Raw genomic sequence first — 18,400 nt, 5'->3', positions numbered from 1 at the left:
AAAGAAGAACAGAACACATTCACCTTCATCAGTGTTGTTGATTTATTTGTTGTGTATCTCTGATGTTAACAGGTGAACTTGACGGACAGCAACGTCGCATTTTGTTTCAAAGGCCCGTACAGGCCTGGAAGCAAAAACGACTGTATTCTGATACCTAAGGGAGCAGTCACCAGAGGTTATCTGGGTACAACCCAAAGGACATATAGACCAGGATCCTATTATCATAGAGGTCTGCCTCAACTCACAGGTTCATCAACATGCTACGTGTACGTGATTACAGAGAATGGAAATAGCCGGGCGGTGAGTGTTGTTCAGTTTCATCAGTGTCCATCTGTATATCTCTTATAACAAATCAGTCAAAGCCTTTTCTTAAAGATTTAAGATGTTATTTCCTAACAGTGTCTGAATCTCCTGTTTTATGTTTGCAGGGTGTATTCTACTTCGCACAGTTTGGTGAACAAGGAGCTTTATCTGCAAGATTGTATTCAGCCTGGTCATCCAGTCCTGTGGTAGGTATATGTTTGATATGTTTGGGGACAAGTTAACACACACACACACACACACACACACACACACACACACACACTCACACACATTTCCAGCAGTTGACTGGAAGTGATTCAGATGGAGTTTTGATGCTTTTGGAGAGGCTGGTTTATGTTTAAAGACTTTTAAGAAAAATAAGAAAGTATCCAGGATGTTAACAAAACCATGAAAGCTCTGAACACTTCACAGACATGTTGCTTTATTTGGACGAGACAGTTTTAGTTCAGTTTGTCCACAAAGTTTTGTTCATATCTTCACGTGTTGTGCTTCTGTCCTGTCAGTGTGTGACAGTAACCTCTGTGATGTCGCTTCTTTGTAGGAGGCCATTGTGCAGGTCGATGATGTTAAAGTGGATGACTGGAAAATGATCCCAGGTCTCACAAACTACACGGACATAAGTGGATGCAGACACTCAGGTTAGCAGAGCAAATAATTATTAAAGGACCAATTCACCCAAATTACAAACAGTCGTATTTCATCTCTTCCCTCTGGTGGAATCTGACCAGTCAGATAGTTTTGGTTTTATTTGTCCAGGTATTGAGCTCTCTGTCTGAGATTTCTGCCTCCACCGAACACAGTGCAGATCATTCAGTTTGTGATGCTGACAGCATTATAAGACATTTAAAACATTCAACAGCAACGTCTCTTTCCACAAACAGGGTCCATCCACACAACACACTGGAGTAGTTCCAGTTCAACTACAAACCACAAACTGAACTCCATTCACCTCCATTGTATCAGAGTGGAGGCAGAAATCTCAGACGGCTGGACAGATATGATAAAATCAGTTGCTTTGTAATGTGGATGAACTGACTATTTAAATGGGCCCTCAGGGGTCCTCGAAGCCAAACATCATTATAAAGTTACTGTTAGAGTTTGTACACGATTCAGCAATCTGAGTTTTTTACAGGTGCTCTACTTCTACCAAAAACGGGAAAATGTGAATCAGAAGACTCCCCTGTAACCTGTAGTGCTTCAGCAGTCCTCAACACCACTCCTTGTGGCTCCGGAGAGATCTGCCAGGGCGACGGCCAGTAAATATATTTGATTCATATGTCTAACAGAATGCAGTTTTCTGTTCTGTCATCATTTAGTTCTTTGTCATAGCTCAGTGTCAGTGAGTAGTTTCCATCCCATACATCAGTAGCATCTTTTCATGTCACTGTTGCTGTTCCTCAGTCATTTCCAAATGTCTCATCATGCTGATGATGCTACTTGTCCCAAACCTCTGTCAGATGTGTCTTGGATGCCACGTGCACTGTAACCGGCTCCACTGTCATCGATCTCGGCGGTCAAGTTGTCTCTGTCCCGGATCGCTGTGCGTACACTCTGATGTCAGAATCAGGCGTCCACCTGCAGGCCGTCTTCCAGGACCGCCGTCGTAAAGATGTTAGTTTTTTGGACCATGTGATCCTACATCTGGATGACCCAGGCGTTAACTTTCACCTGGGACAAGGTGGGAGGGTTCAGGTAAGTTATCTACAGCCACAGTTTCACTTGGAGCGAGTGACGGACTTTGATCCAGAGTCCTCCTCACATCCTCCTGGTTGTTGGATCTCGTCAGTGTTCAGAACATTCAGCTGTTACTGTGGGTTGAAGTTTCTATTTTTGTGCTGCTGCTTTCCATTAATGTACCAAAAGCAGTCATCATTTGATCTTTTTGTTTCGTCTGCATCCTTTCAAGCCAAGACAAGAAGTTCATAAAAAGAGGCACCCCCCAACATATTATTTATTTCATTTTATTCCAAAGTAACACCATGGTATATGCAGACACTGTGTTAATGTTCTGAGGTAAAAAAGTCCTGTTTACTCAAACGCTTATTGTTTGACGTTGTGGTTTAGTTCACAAATATTCACTGTGCTCCAGTTTCCATGATACGGTTAATAAGTTGAAAACATATATATGGCAGGATATTTGTGCGAGTTCCATAAGACTGTCTGAGATTCAGTGTGGATTGATACATTTAATAAAATGGAAGCATATCTGTTCTGTGAGAAAACACTTTCTATGTAAATTGGCCACGGCCTCTCTCTCCAGTTCACCGGCCCTCCCCCACCATGCAATGGGTGCTGGAGATAGGAGACTGTCACATCCTCATACAGACAGCTGCTGTGATGACTTCCCCCTGTCCTGTGCATAAGCATGAACACCCCCTGCTGCTGATTGGCCAGAGTAGTGTTGTGTTGTTCGCTCCAAGCCACTGTGTTTACATGCCCATTTACAGAGCCAGGGCTGTGTATGGACACCATGTTTTTCAGTCCACACACAGAATGGACAGTTAGCGGACCTTGAGGAGATATTTGCTGAATTTGACAAAAAGTGTATTGGATTAGAATCACTGACTTTACTTTTAATCCTGAATGAAGCTTGCAGAAAGAGTGTATACTTTAAGTTTTACTCTATTTGTTATGTAGCAAAAACATTCACAAGCACAATATATTATTAAGGTCCTATGTTACCTGAAACCGGAGAACATAACAGCCAGCATAATTTCAATGAATGTTATTGAATGTGAAGAACATATTTAAAAATTGATTTTTGAATAAATAAGGGTCAAATTGAACGCAGAACACTCTCTACAGTTTGTATAAAAATGAGTATCAGCTGCACAAAAATAGAAAAGTTGTGAAATTTGATCATTTTTATATATTCTCACTTTGAGAAAAGTCATAAAATATCTGGCTGAAAGAAAAGTGTTTAGGGTGTTATTACTGCACTCAAATGTAAAAGCGGGTCAGATTTGACCTGGATGGTGTGTAAGGGTTCACATGAGAGTTGACAGTGTTTCCTACTTAGACCACAACAGGGAGTGTAACCTTACATCTGTCACACATGTTGTACTGCAGTGCTGAGAGGAAAGGCTGGACAGAAACCTGTCAACAATGTGTCATTTTGTGTATTTTTGTGGATAAGCGAGCATAAAATGTGTAATAAGTGGACATATGTGTAGAGTTATTGCAGAGGGTCATATATATGGTGGGAAAGTTGGCTGTTTATTCATGTTGAGAATGTTTTGGCAGAGGTTTAACTGTTAGCTATGTCAACTTAGCAGCTAAGCTAACCTGTGCTAGGTGTTCAGGGACCCTGTGGTGCTGTTTTAAGAGTCTGTGCTTGAATTACCTTGTTACCAGTGATGGAACAAGGACTCAGGTCCTTTACTTAAGTAAAAGTAGAAATATCACAATGTAAAAATACTTAATTACAAGTAAAATTCCTGCATTTAAAATCCTACTTAAGTAAAAGTACAGAAATATTAGCAGGTACATTTACTTAAAGTATTAAAGGTAGTAGTACTTGTTTTGCAGAAAAAAATTGGGCTGTGAATATATTAAATACATTTGATAAATTGCATTATTAATACTGATGAATCAGTTCATAAACAGCAATTTATTGTCATTATTTGATCTTCAGGAGTTTATAAGAGTCACAAGATAAATATGAGCAACAGTGAGATGATAGTTTGTGTAGGAAAGAAGAAAACTAAAATTCTGCTTCATAAACTGAAATTCATTTTCAGGAACTTTTCTCTCATCTTTTCGTTTCTTTGTGAAATATTGCAGTTTCATCTCTTTGGGTTTTATGTATTTGAAGTTTAGAGCAACTAGCAACTCACAGACATCTGAAAACACGATGAAAAGACACAACTACACACTGATTTCATGTTAAGTTCAGAACCGCTGCTTTAATCTTAACTAATACAGCAAAATTAACAGACTCATCTTATTTCATGTGAAGTGTTAATCTGAAAATCAACTAAAGCTGTAGATGAATGTAGTGGAGTATAAAGTACAATATTTCCCTCTGAATTGTACAGAAGTAAAAAAAAATTTAAATACTCGAATAAAGTACAAGTAATTTATATTCAAATGTAGGTTGTTACTTTTGATCACTGCTTGCTGTCATGTTTGATGGTGTGTTTCCTCCACTTTGTCCCTCTGCTGTGATTCAGCTGAACGACACAAAGCTGAGCCTCAGCAGCACGCCTGTGGAGCATCATGGTGTGCAGCTCTCTAAGGACCAAACTGGAGTCACAGCCAAGCTGGTGCACTCCAACTACAACACCTCTATCTTCTTTGATGGCTACACAGCACAGATCCACATGACAGGTACAGAAAAACACGTCCTACATGGATAAAAGAAGGCGGCAGCCAGTTTTTTCTCTGTTTGTCTCCATATGAGAAGAATGAACAACTATCTTACAAATGTTGTTTTTCAAACTGAAACATTATTTTGCTATACGCTGATGATGCTGATTGATTTAGAAAAAAGAATTTGGCCATATGGTGCAGTAAACCCAGAATGCATGGCATCAACTTGAACAACCCATGTTTCTTTGCACAAAGTAAATTTAGTATGTGTTGTCTATATTATGTTTAGATGTTTATATGCTGTATATGTATGTTTATATGACATTTATATTGCGTGTTTATATTATGTGCTTTACTAACTCTGTTTATCATTTAACATTTTCTTACATTTTTCTCTGTTCACATTTTAAGCTTGTATCCTGTCTTCAACATGTTGTATCTCTTTGCACAGTGGGATGGGAGGGGGGGTTAAAAGCAGCTCTCAAAGACTTATAAAGAACAGTGGAAAGAGGAAATCTGGAATAAGCCCCAACTTTCAGATCAAAGGAGATTACTGCACAGAATCATACATTACAGTTATCAGAGAGGTCTGAGGTCCTTATGTGCACGCTGGTTACTGAGGCCTTGATGTGTTTCTTGTGATTTTGGTTTTGTTGAGGATGAATTTCATTTTGCTTCATCAGTTCATGTACAGCAAACTATTGAGTTCATTATCTGCAAAATTCCATGAAAGGATCCTGTTTCGTTTCAGTTGACTGAAGGTGAAACTGTATGCTGAGTCTGTATTTTAAGAGATTTTTGTTTTGGTGAGATTAATAGAAAACGTGTGCTGGTTAATATTAGCATATCTGTTAGCATATGGCCCGATGCTGCTGAGGTTGGGTCTATGACTGAAGACACTTGACAGCTGGCGTTAAGAAGGACGGGGAGCTGCTGGTCTGCTTTCTGCTCTGTTTGTACGTTCAGATGTGATCATACTGTGACTGTATGAATCAGTGGTTGACAGCTGTCCTTTAGTGAGCAGCCGTGTGCATCCAGTCCGACAATTTATTGATCTGAATCACATTCTCTCCTCAAACTGTCCAGTACCAGGCGGAAACACCCTGCAGGGTTTATGTGGCGACTCCAGCCGGTCTTTGAGTGACATGAAGGTCTCTGCGTACAGCTCAAGCAGGTAAGACCACGTCACTGCTGTGACTGCTGCCTCATCACTGGGCTGCATGTATACTAGTAGTGCCTGTGTGTGTTTATATGAAGGAGTGAGGCCTGGGTAACACTCCTGACTTCTGCTGTTTGTCTCCCCCTAGCTGTGAGAAACAGTACAATGACACTGCTGACAGTCAGATCGACTGCAAGACAGTGACTGAACGGTGAGCAGAGACACACCTGAACACACATCAAACTCTCCTTTGATCTATAAAACAACCAGAGTTACTCTTCATCATACGTTGATCTGTGAGAAAAAGAACATGTTGTTCATGTTTCATGTTGTCTGATGTGAGCAGGGATGAAGCTGGAAGCCAAACACAACTGAACTCAGATTATACACCTTTTTATTTGGGGAACAGAGTTTTTGTGTCAATCTGTCTACACAACACCTGTCCTGTTATTAGACCCAATAACACTAACCTTTGTCTTGTTCTTCATGTTAGTAATCATTGACCTTATCTTTCTGTCTGACTGGACTTGATCGTTCTCTCTCCCATGACAGCTGTAATCTCCTGAAGGAGGATCCCTTCACCTTCTGCCACAACCACACCAACCCCGAGCCCTTCATCACCGCCTGCACCAACACTCTGTGCAAATACCCAGCAGTGGACGGTCTCAACTGCCAGTTCCTGGAGGCTTACGCCAGAGCCTGCAGCCTGCAAAGCAAAGACACGCTGGAGGACTGGAGGTCAAAGGCCAGCTGCCGTAAGACCGTCCTTTACTGTCATTCAGTTATGTTTTATAGGGCATGATAGGACAAGATGAGCCCAGATAACAGTGAGGACAGAACAGGAATCAAGAACTCTACTACAAGTAAAGACCTGCATTCAGATTTACAGTAAAATATGAAAAATAGAAGCAGTAGGTGCAGTGCATGTGATCAGATCAGATCTTCTGCGGACAGTGAAATGGCCACCTTCTCTGTCTACAGTGTTCCAGATGTAGACGGGACAAAGTGTTCTTCATATTTGACTGAATAAAGAACAAAGTTTGGTTGAGCTGTGTGATAATCTCATGCACGCTGTTACTAAACTGCTCACAAGGAGTCAGGATCCGATCAGCTGTTGTTCCTGTTTATCTTACTGACTGACTCTAGTAAGTATTGATCTTTGTTTGATCTTTCAGCCTCCCCCCAGGCCTTCTGTCAGGACAAGTTCTGCAGTGCTCATGAGTTCTGTGCTGAGGACATCAGTGGTGGAACCAGCTGCTACTGTCGGGCCATTTTTGGCTCCAAGTACAGATCGACAAACACTTTTGGTATGAAGACTGAACAAGGAGACCCGTCTCACACGTGAAATGACACAATATGACATCAAATATCATAGTTTACATGTGAAAACATGAATTTATTTTGTGAGCTGGAAATACAGCATCTGACATACTGTCACATGAAGTGAGCATTCTCTGTTGGTTCATAACAACCACAGACACTTTCTCACACTGGATCGATTATTAATTTTATTAAAAAAGTATTGATTAGTGGAATGTGATGTGCTATTTTAACCACGCAAGTACAACAACAACTGCAAGGTGGTAGGTCTTAGGCACACGGACAGTGTAGGCGTCTCTATGTGCACCTGCTGTTTTGCTTCATGTATGTGCAGCAGCACAATGTGCAAAAGGGCTGAATGAAGGTGAATAGAGATCAGCAGGTGTGGTGATTATTAAATACTCTCTCAGCCAGTCACATCACTGCTCTCATAGCTCTGAAACAGCTGAGCCAATCACAGTTAAATGTGATAACAGCAGCTCAACACACAGAAGGCTTTTCTTCACGAAATGTCTGGATGGTTCAGAGCGTCATGACATGAACACACATCACCACAAATCTGCAGCCAAAGACAGATGGAGTAGTTTTTGTCATCAATGAGTTACTATAATAATGAAAAATAAAGAAATTGATTTGGTGAAGTCGTTTATATGATTATATCGGATCAACACAATTTCAGCAGTAATTCCAGTGTATCTTACCTCGTACATGGTCACATAGTTCAGTAATTAATTTTACACAACACACTACTTTTGCTGATAAATAAAGTTGGAAAAGAGGCTGATGAGCTGCTAATCCAACCTCTCCTTCATGAAAAAGCAGAATATCAAGTTATAACCAACCAGTGTGTAACAGCACTGTGCTCTGACGCAATACTTCTCAGAGGAGTGTTAGTGTTTAATTGAAATAAATTAGTTATATTTTAAGCATTAATCTGTTGTTACAGCATATCTGCAGCAAGTATTTAGTTTAATCCTGTTGATAAAATCACCAAAGCAGCAGCAGATTGGCGTTGCACCAGAAACAGACATGGTTCTGAGACATCTGTCTTCAGGGTGACTTCTAGGACCAAATTTCAACCAAAATACAACGACTGTCTTTGCACTGCTTTATTTGAATGAACCTCCCACCTGTGCACTGTGTGCTGGTCACCAAAATGCCACACAGACGGGCAAAGTGAGTTTTAAGATCAGGAAAATACAAAACTGTCAGAGCACTGGTCGGGCTGGTCGTTGCGCCTCCATGAAAATAGCCCTCACTGTTGCACGTATGTGTGTTTCATTCTCCTCGTCTGTCCTGCTGTACAGGTGAGCCGACCATCTGCAACCAAAACTCTGCTTCACTTAAGCTGGTTGGTTGTCTCCTGGAGGAAAAAAGCATCGACTACTCTGTCTTACACCTCAATGACCCAAACTGCAGAGGTCAGCGGGACAGCAAGACCCACATGGTGACCTTCAGCTTCGACAGCAGCAACGTCTGTGGGACGGTGGTCAAGGTGGGCTTCTCTTCTCTACTTACTGACTCTCCAGTCAGAGCCAGTCAGATCCCTTCTACCTCTCAGCTGAGCTTTTCCTCACACTTGTAGTGTTTGTGATCCATGTGTAACTGCAGGGGCGTGGTCAAGACACGCCACCTCCTTTGTTCCCTGAAATACTGGGGATTTATGAAGCTTATTCTGACACACAGCCAGTCAACACCTCAACAGTGTCAGATGTTACAATATACAATACAGTTTCTGTACCGTACAATACAATAACTAATGGGGATCTGAACAAACAAAACAACAGGTGAAATCCAAACATGAATGTGTGGTTTCCTTCACCTGAAACCTCACCTGCAGTAACACTGTCTGAATCCCTGTGACCCTGCAGGCCGACAGCAGCAAAATCATGTACAAGAACGCCATCATGACTCGGAACAGCTCTGGCCCCATCACTCGTCATGACCAAGTGAACATCGACTTCTCCTGCTTCTACAACCAGCCAGACACCAGGACTGTGGCCTTCAAAATCAAAGACAGGTGAGTGGTTCAACAGGTTTGACCCTGATTCACCTCTGAAGTCACAGCTGACAGTTTATTCTCACATTTAAATAAAGTGAAAAAGTAAAGTTACTTTAAAACCTGTGCTGGTTGAAACAGATTTATTTTTTTAACTCTGAAGTTATGAAACACTGAATCATGAATGTTTGGGATCAAATTTCGCTGTCTTCCCTCTTAATATGACTTAATCCATTCACCATTCACTCATGTTCATGTGGACAGTTTAAGTGACTCTCAGCTGAAAAATCAAGGATTCATATTTCCTGCTGAATGTAAAGCAAAGGAGTTACAACTGAATTTAAAATGGGAAGGTTGAGTTTCACTGGACTGAAGCTTGTTCGAGGCCTGTGCTAAAGTGTGTGTTTTGTGGTTCTTCCTGTGTGTTGGACAGTAGATGATTCATTGTTGGAGCTGTTGAACTACTGTGTATATGCACTGCTGTGGTTTTACTGGTGACACATCATCTTTAGCATGTACCTGTGTAGATCAGCTGATGTCTGCATACAGAGAATTAATCAGATAATAAATGTGTGTGTGTGTGTGTGTGTGCTCTGCAGCTCTGTGATCCAGCAGATTGTATCTGGAGCTTGGAATTACACTCTGACCATGAAGGCCTACACCGATGCCGACCGCACTCAAGCTGTGGAGTCCAGCACAGAAATCCAACTGGAGCAGACCATCTGGGTGGAGCTGAAGACGGACGGGCTAGATGACAAACTCGTCGCTGTGGTGACCGACTCCTGCTGGGCGACCAACGAGCCGTCACCCAGTGAGATTCTGAGATATGACCTGATCATTGGGGGGTGAGAGACACAGAGGTGGAAGCCAGTCTGCGGCTTTTCACTGCTGCTTTGACATTTCTCAGTCAGTTCTATACGAATAAGAAGTGAAGATTCATTAAGAATCCTGCTTTCTGATTCGACTTATCGACTACTGAAAGCAAAGTCTGGTCCTACCACACTTACCTCGACTTTATTTGATTTGATATCCAGCTATAAAAATTCAGAACTTCTTATCCTGGGTGATATAAACAATAACTGGTTAACTAATGCTTCTGATAATCTAAAAAATCTCTGCAATGGATTCAATCTCACACAGCCTATTTCTTCACCTACTTATCCAGATCCAAAAAGTGCAGAAAAGGCCACACTCGAAGATATTATTTTGACCTCAACATTATAAATCTAGTGGTGTTTTTCCTCTCGGCTTCAGTGACCACTGCCAAACAGCATGCATCCATGACACGAAATAACAAAGATTCAAACGAAATATCACTGTCAAAAGGAATTTTAAACACTTTTCTGAGCAAGCATTTTTGTTTGATTTGTACTAAAGTGATATTGGGTTTACCATGGCAATTCCTGATCCACACTTGGCGTTGGATTATTTAATAAAAACATTTAATTCCATTGCAGACAAGCATTCGCCTTTTACGAAATTCATAGTCAAAAACAGGAACAATCCTTGGTTTCATTTGGTAAATAGCTGAAATGTTACATGAAAGGGATGCTCCCTGGCACAAAGCGCGAACAACTAAATCATCCTCTGATTGGCAATATTTTTGTCAACAACGTAATAGGTGTTTCACTGTTATTCAAAATGCTAAATCTTCATTTTATGTCTCTGCACTATCTGAGAGTAAAGGAAACCCAGCAATTTTTTGGAAAAAGGTCAAATTATTTTCCCATAGTCCTACTTCATCCTGTGAAATAGTTCATTTTATTGCATCAGGTTATTTATCTGAAACTGCTGGATTTCCTCCCTCCACCTCTGATCATAGTGCACATTACTGGACAAACACTTTGGGCACTCAGACCTTTTCATTGGAGCCTTTTGCGAATCTTGAAGTGTTTAATGCTCTTTGTTCTATCAATCCAAAATATTTATGATCATTCAGAGCCAAGGTTTTTAGTATTAGCAGCTCAATTTTTAGTTGAATGCTTAACTTATATTTTTAATCTGACTTTGGTAACAGGAAGCATCCCTGACATTTGGAAGACAGCCTACATTCTACCTTTACATAAAGGGGCTCAGTCCAATGAGCTACATAATCATCGACCAATTTCTAAACTATCATGTATAGCTTATGTGTTAGAGAAAGTGGTAAATGATCAGGTGAGAACATTGTTAGATCAACAAATAAATGATAAATGTTTTTAAATCTTATCAATCAGGATTTAGAGCTGGTCATAGTAATGTGATGGCAGCATTAATAGTCTTGAATGATGTTGCTAATGCATTAGATAACAGGCAGGATTGTGTCGCCCTTTTTATTGGTTTATCTAAGGCTTTCGATACTGTCAACCATCAAATTCTTTTGAAACACTTGAAATCTATTGGATTTGATGAAAAATCTTGTTCTTGGTTTGCAAATTGTCTCAGAGGTATAATTCAAGCTGTTGTGGTTTATGGCTATATGTCAAGCTTTAGGAGTGTAAACAATAGTGTGCCACAGGGTTCCATTTTAGACCCACTTTTATTCACTATTTTTATAAATGAATTAGGTGAAAAAGTGACAAAAAAGTCAATTCATCTGTACACAGATGACGCTATTACCTATAGAATAGCGCTTTCTGTTACCCAGATTGCTCAAAACTTGCATACTGATTTCTGTGCAGTACAGCAAACATTGATTGATGTTAAATTACTATTAAACTCAGATAAACAAAATGTATGCTGTTTTCTAGAAAACTGACAGTACCATGGAAGTAAGTATTACTACTTTTAATGGGACACCGATTGAAAGAGTATCCTCTTATAAATACCTTGGTTTCTGGATAGATGATGAGCTATACTTCAAAAAACGTATTGATGAAATGACTAAATCTCGAAAAGCAAACTGACATTCTTTTATAGAAATAAGTCTGCATGTCATACGCAGAATTATAGAAAGCAAACTCTATGGACTATGGTGGTGTTATTTATAAGCACTCTCCTGATTCTACTCTTAAACGTCTCGATGCAGTCTATCATTCCGACCTAAGGTTCATAACCGGAATTGGCTTTAAAATATAACATATAACATTTTTTGCCTCTTTATTTTTCTTTCTTTCTCATTAGCCTTTTCATCCTATATAGGTCTGAGTGTGCTTTTTTTAGTTGTGCTTTTTAATGTGCAAAAACAAAGAATAATAAGAACCAGAATCAAGAAGCAGAATCAGAGTCAGAGTCCATAAAATGGAAACTGTCATAAACTCCCAGCAGAGAGACTCGCAGTGAGTTCAGACTGAGTCAAACGTAGACGAGACGTTCAGAGGAATCTGTGATTCTGGGGATGCTGATGCAGCTTCTAACATCTGGTGTGTTTTCTTGTTTCTGAGCAGCTGTTCGAACCCTGCTGACCAGACGGTGAAGGTGCAGGCTAACGGACTGGGAACATCCAACTACTTCTCCTTCAACATGTTCCAGTTCTCTGGGAAGTCTGGTGACGTCTACCTGCACTGCAAACTCAACCTGTGTGTGAAGAAGAAGAACAGCACCTGCGCCCCGGTACGCCTGCTTCACAAATCTACTCACAGATACATGCAGAACAGCTGCCGTCTGAACACACTTCATTAAATACATGTTCTCATGATGGGTCGATCACATCTCAGATGATCAATACCATGTTCGATTTCAATGGTTACATATCACAGTACATTTTGACTGACTTCAACTAAAGTATTTATATTTTATTATTATTTTCAGTATGTCATATATGTTTTCTTTCTATCAGAAGCTCCAGTCAACTAATATCAGTGTAGGACTGACTGAAATCTAAATCTTCATCTGTGTCTTTGTCTTGAATTTTGTCTCAGAGCTGCAGCGGAAGTAAGAGAAGACGCAGATCTGCCAGGACTACATATGAGGATGTAAACCCAGCCTTCATCACCATGGCCTGGACTAATTAGGTAAAAGCTAAATGCTGATTTATGTCATTGCACTGCGGTTTGGGAGAAAAGACATCAGCATCACACAGCAGAGACTAATAACTAATCCTCTGGTTGTCTTCTCAGGTTGTTTCCATGGCAACTCGGACGGACCTACAGACTGTCGACCTTCAGCATGATTCCAGACTTTTGCTTCATCCTGATCAAGAGCCACGTTTCCTGAAAAGATTAGCTCAGTTGTTATTGCTAATGAAGCCACGCTAGCACAAAGCTGTGATAACTAAACACTCCTGATCCTCCTCCTGCTTTGATTGGCCAATTCAGTCCAGTTTAAAGTTAAGAGTTGATTCGGTCCAGCAGGAAACAATCTGCAGCTCACATGAACTGTGTGAATGAGGACATTCAGCCCCCATCAGCTCTGAGCATGTTAGCGTGGATCATGTGTCAGTAACAAACCTGAGTAAATCTATGATGGAACGTCTCTGCAGAACATTTTTCTGTGCCTTCCTCGGTGATTTACACTTTAAAAAGACCAAACAGGCAGCAACAGAACAGTTGATCTGAATCAGGTTCATGTCTTCATATCACACAGACTGCACCTCCTTCATACAGGATCTCACTGTTCTGTGATTAATCAGACCCAAAACATAGGAGCAACTTTTCTGCAGTTAAGCATTTTTTAAATAATCTACTTATTGTTACGGTGAAGGGAAACATATTATAACCAAATTATTACATCCTTAGTACATCTACACTCAATAACAAGAACTTCAATTTACTCTCAAATAATGAAAAACAACTGATGATTGATACAAAGTAACTCAGGGATGTAGACATGGAAGGATTTACGGTGACCAAAGTGAATGTTTTCTTTCTTGTGTGCACTGACTAAAACAATGATGAATGAAGGGTTTTAAAGGGTTTAATTCACTACGCCTTACTTTCCATTTATTGTGGTTTCTGTATTAAATTAATGAAAACTATCTAATGGAGTTTTTCCACCAAAAAGAATGTGTATCATCCAAAAAGTCTGAGCACTGAAGGCTGTCAGATGTTGTATCAGAAGTGAAGAATAGGACACCAGCGTCCTGGTCCAAAAAGCAGGTTTATTGATTATCTGGAAAACCTGAAAAACTCAAACCTGAATAGAGTTGACCTGGAAGACACAGTGGATCCAAAGCTCATGGAGATGTTGTGCTCTGAAGTGTCAGTAAAGTTTTTCAGAGAAGTGGAGGACATTTATTCCATCCTGATGGCACTGGTTAGATAAGAGACAGTCATGCATACCATAGTATAACCTTCCTCTTTTCTATTTCTTTTGTATTTACTCTGGCTTGTTTGTGGTGAACAGCAGCCTGGAGACCATCATCAGCTTGTGCCTGTAACAGAATATCAGATCATGCTCAGTTCAGTCTCATTAATGGAGGAAAGTCACTCTTGAGCCCTGAGAGAAGGTTTGCCACAAAAAGGTTTTAATGTTCAGTCTGAGGGAAAGTCCATCAACATGCTGATTATCAGTAGATTCAAGTGAAATGTTAACTGTGACTTCAACTGAACCAAACATGTGGCTTTAATGACACTGAGACCTGCTGTGGTGCTGTTTCATCTTTATTATATTTTTGTTTAAGCATCAAAGACCAAATAAATGAAAATAAATGAATAAAGGGGATGTGGGTAAAAGAAAAACATGAGTTTGTGTGTTTTTATGGATTTCTGTAAAGTGTAAAGTCTTCACTGTGTGCTGTCCATAATCTTCAGTTAAATTTTTCTTTAACTGCGATCACTTGGACTCATATTTGATGAGTGCCGCTGGAAGCTGTTTCTTTAAAATAAAGCTTTATTTATATGGCACCTTTCAAAACAGTCAAAGTTACAAAGTACTACCAAACACCAAAAACAGGAATTTAAAAAACTCAATAAAATCCAAAACAAAGAAGTCAACATAACATAATTAAAACAGTTACACAAATTACCATCAGTTCAGACACAGACATGAGATAAAAACAGGTTTTAAGAAGAAATTTAGAAGCAGATGCTGAGTTTGCCTGTCAGAGACCTTCAGGCAGGGAGCTCCACAGTTCCTGGATAACAAAGGACCGATCACCCTTAGTGTCAAGGCGAGATTTTGGAACCATTCCTACGGCCCTGCTGGAGGATCTCAAGCAGCAAACAGGTTCATACGGAGGGAGATGGTCATAGATATATGAATCTGATCATGCATGGTTTTAAAAACAAGCAGTAAAATCTTAAAATCAAATCTTAAAATTCTAAAGGATGACTGGTGTAGTCACTTCTCTTAGAATGTGTTAAAAGACTGTTTGTATCAGCTGTTGTCTTTGGATGCCTGGCCCGCTTAGACCAAAATAAAGTTTGGTGGAGCAGTCGAGTCTGAAAGATATACGAGCATGTGTGACCTTTTCCAGATCTGAAAATGAGGGGAACTTTTGGTTAAATGTCTCAGCAGGATTGTTCCACTTTTGGCATCTGAAAATGAAAAGACAACTTTAAATAAGAAATTACATATAGGTTTCAGGCCTCTTTTTTAACATTGTTAGATAAGGCACCCAGACCCAACTCTTCATGATACTTGTACTGGTGTGAGAGAAGTGATTATCATTATTTCAAACTGCAGAAAATGCTTAATTTCAGCAGCAAAATCTGTGTTCCAGGTTTTCTCAGGACATACATCATTAATACATATTATGTTGTGGCCCAGGGGTAGCATGTAGATGGTAAATGAAAGGGGATCCAGAATCTATCCTTTGGGGACCCCACAAATGAGAAGGGCTTGAGAGGAGAAGGCATCTCCAAGCATAACAGAAGGACCTGTTGGACAGATAAGAGATGAACCAATCCTGAGCCACATCACTAACGCCAACATAGTTTTTCAGATGGCTGAAGCTTATGCAGAGCAGTCTCAGTGCTGTGCAGAAAGAGAAACACAGTGTGAAAGCTTTAAAAAAAAAGTGTTCATAACAGAAAAAATATTAATTAAAAATCATTAATTAAAAATTATGCAGAGTCATTTTTTTAAAAATGGTAACTTAGAAATGGGTCTAAAATGGCTTTAACAGAGGAATCCAAAGATGGCTTCTTTGAAAGGGATTAACAGTGACATGTTTAAAATCTGAAGTGATATGCCAGTAGACTGAAAGCAGTTCATAATGGTTCAAATATCTGGACCAACCGTCTGAAATACTGCTTTTCAGAATACAATGGGAATGCAGTCAGAAGGACGGGTGGATGATTTAGAAAGTGCACCACTGTGCTCCGGGTCTCTGTTATATTATTGTGAAAGTAATGAAGACATTCTCCACTCCTTCCTGTGGAGGATTCAGCTGGACAGCTTGGTGTGCGACTAATATTCACATAAGATTAAAAACACTGACAAGCTCCTCTTTGTCGAGACCCTCATATTTATGGTGACTAGGTATTGTGTTTGAGGTAGTAAAAACTTACCAGAAATAAGGAACTGTGACAGAATTTAGGGGGCAGGAGTGAATCAAAGTGGGGGAGTTTTAGAGCAGGAGATGTGAATGGAACCTGGAAGGGCACTGACATGATCAGAGACGGCAAAATAAAAAATAAAAATCATGTCTTCAACACAGAAACCACAAGTACAAAGTCAAGTGTATGGCCTTTGCAATGGCTGGGTTGCTTGATGTATGGAGTAAGATTAAAAGAATCAAAAATTCTGATAAAATCAGAAGTGAACAAAGAGGAAAATGGACAACACACATGGAAAGAACAAGAAATAATTAAAGCTGCAAGCAGCATTGAACGGGCTCTCACGCCTCCGCGAATGTCAGGCCGCAACGCAATCGAAGGGCTTCTGTCACGGGCATGTAGATGTCTTCAGACATGGCTGTTTTCAGACAGTGCAAGAAGGAGATAAACGTCACCTCCTTTGTCCACTATTTTGCCTGCTGCTGGGGCTACCTTGCTGAAATTTCATGGGGGGTGCTATTCAGCCAGTTTGCATCACTGATGGAATATTTTCATGTAGACGTGTTCAGGCCGGCAGTCTTATCAAACATGTAAAGTATGGTGCAGACTGGAACATTTACAATAAAGTTATAGCAACTTCCTCTATCATGGCGAATCAAATCTCAACAGTGTGAGAATTTTCTGCAGGGTGAGACATGTCTACCTTGCGCACACCTGTGGCATCAAGCTTTGGGCCCATTCACTTGAATTTCAATTAGTAAATTGAAAACTCTTTATGAGTTTGTGTGTAAAACAAATTAATTTCCTAATTTTCATCAAGTCTATTTTTAGAAAAGGAAATAATTTTAACCCACATGACCTGGTCAAAGTTTGATTGAAATGTGTACTGTCAGGTGTGTAGAAACAATAAGTAACTGCAGCTGGACACAGAAAAATACTCGTACACTTGAATGGAGAGTGTGAGCGAACCCACACCTTTTTGAACATTTACTGCTTCCACATAGTTTTAGATACAAACTTCATTTGAACTTTCAATGTGTCACGAGACTTTGACCTACAAATCTTGAATTTACATGTGTTTTCTATCTTTTACTGTTTTTGAGATATTAGAGTGTGAGTTTTAAAGTCTTTTCTTGTTCCTCCTGTGATTTTATAATGAGTGTGTATTGCGGAATGTTTCACGGCACTGAGGGAGTGACATCACCAGGAGCGGAGAGAGGAGGATTTTAGAGTACACTTCTTGTGAAATCTTTTTTGACTGAAATCTGTGATACGATCCAAACCGTGAGTTTTGTGATTCATTGCACCCCTAGTGTTAACATGTCACCTTGGTAGACTATATTTTGTATGTCATGCACATAGATAAGAGTGTGTAAGTCATGTATTTGGTACATGCATTCATACTTTCTGATGTGAACCTACTTAGATCTGTGAATGTTTTTAGTGTTCAGTCTTTCTAGAATTCAGCACTGATCTGTTCCTGTATCACATTATAAGCTTTGTGGTACTTTATATATTTCTGTATACTAAGAAAATACATAGGAAACACATGTAAATCATGTGATATCTTGTCTGTTTTTGATGAGAACATAAATCTTTTGTCACAATAGAACAATACTATAAATCTGAATTTCACTTTGTTGGTAAAATCACACATCTGAACCACTCCACGGCTAAAATGAGCTCTTCTTTGTTTAGACACAATATGTATATGCTAAATGTCTTTAAAGACACAGCCTTTACACCACTCAGGGGTTTTTGTTTTTAAAAGCAAATTGTTTTATTGGCATATAAAATTGCCCCCCACCCCTCCCCGATTTCATCAGGTTGGGGACAATGATATAGTTTGATGCGGTTTGTTGTAAGATTCCATGTTGGTTTTCCTCCTGTCCTCCCCAATTTTTTGAGTCACCAGCCGCCACTGGTGTG

General features: G+C 39.9%; 1 protein-coding gene across 1 annotated transcript; it reads left to right on the top strand.

The window, feature by feature from the left end:
• The first annotated feature begins 257 nt into the window (after positions 1-257).
• LOC121907619 (alpha-tectorin-like) lies at positions 258-14,823 on the top strand. The gene is made up of 16 exons (XM_042427277.1): positions 258-266; positions 429-509; positions 866-962; positions 1,457-1,580; positions 1,782-2,016; positions 4,497-4,653; positions 5,722-5,809; positions 5,943-6,005; positions 6,347-6,549; positions 6,970-7,101; positions 8,422-8,609; positions 8,986-9,134; positions 9,713-9,958; positions 12,479-12,644; positions 12,953-13,045; positions 13,151-14,823. Exons 1-15 carry the CDS (start codon positions 258-260, stop codon positions 13,043-13,045), a joined length of 2,031 nt encoding a protein of 676 aa, XP_042283211.1. The 3' UTR covers positions 13,151-14,823.
• Positions 14,824-18,400: the final 3,577 nt, after the last annotated feature.

The sequence above is a fragment of the Thunnus maccoyii genome, chromosome 11 (genome assembly GCF_910596095.1).
Source record: "Thunnus maccoyii chromosome 11, fThuMac1.1, whole genome shotgun sequence".
Lineage (NCBI taxonomy): Eukaryota > Metazoa > Chordata > Actinopteri > Scombriformes > Scombridae > Thunnus > Thunnus maccoyii.
The sequence above is the reverse complement of the archived record's forward strand: the minus strand, read 5'-3'. Positions and strand labels throughout refer to the sequence as shown.